The 5,633-nt window shown below is 39.2% G+C and overlaps 1 protein-coding gene across 1 annotated transcript in view; it reads left to right on the forward strand.

The window, feature by feature from the left end:
• LOC107713177 (BTB/POZ domain-containing protein KCTD16-like) overlaps nucleotides 1–4,244 on the forward strand; it is a 75,010-nt gene extending 70,766 nt beyond the window's left edge. Inside the window, exon 2 of the mRNA XM_016518608.1 lies at nucleotides 3,707–4,244. Coding sequence (XP_016374094.1) covers nucleotides 3,707–4,167 — 461 coding nt within the window. The 3' untranslated portion in view covers nucleotides 4,168–4,244. The remainder of the gene's footprint in view (nucleotides 1–3,706) is intronic.
• Nucleotides 4,245–5,633: the final 1,389 nt, after the last annotated feature.

Raw genomic sequence — 5,633 nt, forward strand, 5'->3', positions numbered from 1 at the left:
ATATATATTATTATTATTATTATTATTTTTTTTTTTTATTGAAATGCATCGTAAAAAAACGGTATCGGTATTGTTAAAATTGTATGAAAAATTATAGGTATGATATAGAATTTAACAAGTTTAGTATCATCTATCCCTAATGCAGAGTTTAGTTTCACAATAATACAAAAAAAAAGCATTCAATACTATTATATACATTAATTAATTTATTCAGTATTTTCCCATGACCGACTACATTATTCACTGAGGCATTTTTAAAAGCATGGTATTTGTCAACACTGCTTTGGCACATCCTGTTAATTCCATTTAGACAAGAAAATTGGCCACCAGCTAATTTAGCTGTTTTGCCAAGTCAGGGGCCATTTTTCAAAGTACCAATTATGAGGCCTCGACTCATCGATCAAAGGTTCCTTTTTATACTGAGTGACACAAATTAATTCCAGAACAGACTCTGCCACATAATGAGAAGCGCAACTTCCTGTCATTTTTGCTGGGCCTCTTACTGTCCCAATAAAGATAGGTCATGTTTTAAGCACTATTGATATTTATTGGCATATTGTCTCCCACGGTTGTTACTGCATAAAGGACTCTGTGTTTTCATTTTAAAATCATATTTATACTTCATCACATATGCTTGAGGTGGATCCCTAGAGGTTTGATGTGTGTTTTGTAACACAGCACAACTGTTTTATTGCAGTGTTGGCAATACAAGGTCTCTATTGCTGGTGTGGGATCAATAGCGCTACCAAATAGTTTCACTGCTGCAAATGGCACATCTTTCTGGCACTTACAGCATGATTATACACCCTGTGAACCTTGTTAATTCTTAATAGGCTACGGATAAAAGTTTGAAATATATTTATAGCTGACATTTTGTGATTCTGTGATGAAAATTACAGTTGAAGGTGCAACAAATGTACTGAACTGTTAATGACATCTAATAACGTCTCGGTTACGTATGGTAACCCTCGTTCCCTGAAGGAGGGAACGGAGACGTCACGTCGGATGACCGACGAATTGTACATAAATAGGTTTCATCTCATTTAGAATAAAAGGGATTAAAGTATATACAGTGATATTATGTACTATATGTTCATATTATATGTATTTATCCAGATTGTAGGATAATTTTGTATGCACACTACTGTGTTTGTTACTGTGTTGAAAGATGATAATTTGACAGTGAAGGTGGACACAACTGCACAATTACCGTTTATATTATATTTAATTATAACTATGTGGCCCTGACTTTGTGCATAAACATTCATATAGGCGGCTAATGGGTTTGATCAAGTGCCGCCACTCTCGCTGTGAATCATTTTTGGCACCCCGACTTTCATCTGCATAATTAAATGCAAATGGATTGAGGTTGCATAATTAAAAATCTGACATGGATCAGTGTTGTGAAATAGCGTGGATCAGTGTGGTGGAGAATAACAGACATAGTTCATCAGTGACAGGCCTTAGAAAACACAGCCTGTGTAATTGGCTTCACTCTGTTAGGTGGATAGCGCTGAATGTTGTCTGTCTCACACTCCTGATTGTGGTGCTTTGTGGCTGACATAAAAGCATACAGTATGTTTTTGTGGAGTAAGCCTTATTATACTGGTGCTAAGATGATCTTTGCTTTCAACACAGGTTTTCCAGAACACTGTAACACTATTTCCAGAATGACAATAATATAGCAACCCATGCTCATTGGAAATATGTGGTCAAGGTGACATTTCTGCAACACCGTTATTACTTACCTTACATTTCGCGGCAGTTTCAAAGTGAAGTGTCCAGTGAGTGGCGCTAAAACGCACATTCAATACATGTCCATGGCTACACTTTTATTGCGTTAGTACAGCTATGTATTGCTGCATTTTTATTACGTTGCTTCAGGTACGTATTGCGGTGGTTCAGAATTCAAATATCCGGGGAGTGATCTGTTGTGTTTGGAAAATAACAATCCCCCTACACCAAACCCAACCCTAAACCTACGCTATAGTGTTAATGAATGCAAAAGTGATATAAAAATGCATTCGCTGATGCAACTGTGCTATTTTAAATTCATTATACACGGGTTTGAGCTGTTTTGTGGAACTGTAGTAGAACAGGACTCGTACCGGAGCGTTCACCTCACAAGTACAACATTGAATCGCGTAAGCTACCGAACAAACCGTTAGAAAACCCATACATATGAAGCTGCATATGTGACGCTAACATTCAAAAGTATGTTTTCAAATCTTGCAGCATGTTATGATTGTTTTGAATTCACAACATAATTATTAATCTAAACTCTGGCTCTGTAAATCATACTTTGTGTGAAAGGGATTAAAAGTTGTCCGAGCAACACTAGCTCTGCCCACCATTGTTTTTGCATTTATTTTAAGTAAAAATAAAGGAAATGTTCAAAAAGTGGAAATAAACATGGTAGTGGGTATTTAATAGGCCACATTTAGAGGTCTTCGTCCTCCATTGCACCATTGAAAAGAGTCATGTGATCACAGTTGATATCCACCTGAGTTGCCTTCATTCACTAAAGTCGCTTTTTTAAAGGTGTACTACTCACTTTGACGGGAATATCCAATCTGTCCGCTTAAATGGCAGATTCAAATAAACGTGTCCAACTCATTTTCAGATATGAAGCTGCATATGTGACGCTAACATTCAAAAGTATCAGTTTTCAAATCTTGCAGCATGTTAGGATTGTTTTGAATTCACAACATAATTATTAATCTAAACTCTGGCTCTGTAAATCATACTTTGTGTGAAAGGGATTAAAAGTTGTCCGAGCAACACTAGCTCTGCCCACCATTGTTTTTGCATTTATTTTAAGTAAAAATAAAGGAAATGTTCAAAAAGTGGAAATAAACATGGTAGTGGGTATTTAATAGGCCACATTTAGAGGTCTTCGTCCTCCATTGCACCATTGAAAAGAGTCATGTGATCACAGTTGATATCCACCTGAGTTGCCTTCATTCACTAAAGTCGCTTTTTTAAAGGTGTACTACTCACTTTGACGGGAATATCCAATCTGTCCGCTTAAATGGCAGATTCAAATAAACGTGTCCAACTCATTTTCAGATTTATTTCCACATATGAATGAGGCATGAAACCAAACTGAGAATAAGGGAATCCATGTGCTTTTTTCCTGTTTCCACGTTTGTGTAATCCGATCTGTGCCAAATAAGAGGAAATATATTGCAATTGGGTCACTTGAACCATGTAATATAAATGTGGCCTAATTGAAATGGATGCTTTGTTCTCATGCTTGCAGCCCATATTGTTACCACATTAAAAACTATTGTTCTCTTCCTGGAATTTTATTAATTAACAGGTTCCATATGGTTAGAGGTACAAGCAGGGTTGGGCTCTAGGGATAGAGAAGTAAGTTCTCAATAGCCGCTTTTCCACTGTCGGCGGGCCAGAAACCCCTTGCCATTGATCCCGAGGAGGCCAGATCAAGCCTTTGGAAGTGACAGTGGAAACACGACTGGCCTTGGCACACACTAGAACTTGGCCCAACAGTGGAAATGCGGCTAATAAAGCAGCATCCATTTGTATATTTATTAAATAAAATCATATACACGGAATATTCTGTTGGACAGAACGCTACTGTGTACTATACATGACATATTATACAGTAAGCAGTACACTAGTATTCCATACACATATGTCCATGTCACCCTTCAGGCCTTGAGTGAACTCTTCTCTTTTCCAGGTGGCCCGTCTCGTTGGTCATCTCCACCTTGCGACTGCTGCTGCAAGGGTCACAAAGGTGAAGGCGAAGGTGAGAGTGGAACCTCCTTCAACGAACTCTCCACCTCCAGCTCAGAGAGCCACTCCGAGGCCAGCTCCCCGCAAGGTACCGTCATCCGCGGCCCGGTCAGCCGACAGACGCATGTGCAAACGTTGGACAGGCCTCCCAAGAAAGGCCCCGTTCAGCATCTCCTGCAGCAGCAGCAGTCCGAGCACCGTCGCAAGAGCGACCTTCTCCGGACGCTCACCGCAAGTTCCCGGGATACCAGCACCTGCAAGAAGCGGCCAGCGAAAGAAAAGTTGACTGTGGAAGAGGAGCTGGAGAAGTGCATCCAGGACTTCCGCAAGATCAAGATTCCCGAGCACTTTCCCGAGCGCAAGTACATGTGGCAAGCCGACCTCCTGCGCAAATACCGTCTTTGAGGGACGGCGGTAACCTAAAAGCGCAAGCTACAATAGCGTACGTGTTCACTACTAATACTACAACTACTATCGCTAGTACACACCACACTATTACTGCCTCTGACTTGTTGTCAATGTCGCTCGATAACCCGAGCGACCACTTCATCCGCTCGAATGCTAATTGTTTACTTGTAAACAGCTACATTTTTGTAGAGTTCCAGAGAGACGCGAGTGTTTTCGAAAGACGCACAACTACTTGTCTCTTTGGTTTCGGCTTCCCTTGCTGAGTTACACTTTGTTTGTAATTGTGTTTGTTACAACTGAATTTTTGACCTCTGTATGTTAGTGCCACAGCGATTAAGTTGAGGTGGCCCAGAGGTTGAAAGATGAATGTGTATCCACCTCATAAATAATGCATGTGGTCCCAACTGTGCCCTTTCTAAGAATAGCCACTGCCTTGGCGGATGTGAGAGTGGGTTTCCATTTCAACACTCTGAGAAGCACAGAAGACCATGGAGCCAACCGTGTTTTCCCTTTTTCGGATTCTCCATGTTCCATTTTCATACCTCAGCTAAGCTGCAATCAAAGACCCCTCCGCATATAGTCACAGCATAAAAGGGTTGTGGGTGGAAACTCAATAGCATCACCTAAAGGCTTTGAAATTGCTGCCTGAAACATATTGATTTAAACATGATATTCCAAACGGGAGTGGATGATGGCTTACTCCTGAGGTCAGAGGTTAAATATGGAAAGTTTGGAAAATCATGACAATAACAGGAAAGGGTTAGGGTTATATCCTGGAAGCAATCACACATTGATCAACATGAACATAGTTTAGAGTTGTGCAATCGTTTTGCTGAACACATTTTACTGTTCATTCCATCGCTAATAATAGTGAGCGAATATGAGAAATGGAAGACTTCTAGTCGTATGTTCTGTAAGGACCATTAAATGTAATGAGACCTATACATAACTGATAATAATTCAGTGGAAACTTATTGGTGTACGTAATGGTTAATAATGAACATCATCCTTAATAAACACACCAATAAAGCTTAGATATATTTTGTTTAATTTAACTTTTAACATTTTGCAATGATTTGCAAGGATTTTCGAAACCAATATATGCACCATAAGTTGCTGCTACTGAGTTTATATTAAAACTATGCTAGACAGACGTCGGTGTAAGGAGAATGGATTAATAGCTTACAATAATATTTAAATAAAAAACTAAAATAATAAAATAATGCCACATATTTATTTTCAAACTGTTAAATTACAATTGATAATTATGGAAGATGGAAAAAAATTCTGCCATCATTCATCATTCATTTTCACATATTTCTTTTTTCAATACTTTCCTATATTTTATACCTTAACTGTCCAAGATAAACAGCCTTAAGCCTCGTACACACTGGGACGATTATCGCGCATGCTTATCGCCGACGTTTTTCGACGCGTCTTTTGTGTTCATACCCAAGCGATTT

This window comes from Sinocyclocheilus rhinocerous, unplaced genomic scaffold (assembly GCF_001515625.1).
Source record: "Sinocyclocheilus rhinocerous isolate Xijiao unplaced genomic scaffold, SAMN03320098_v1.1 scaffold387, whole genome shotgun sequence".
In the NCBI taxonomy this organism is placed as follows: Eukaryota; Metazoa; Chordata; class Actinopteri; order Cypriniformes; family Cyprinidae; genus Sinocyclocheilus; species Sinocyclocheilus rhinocerous.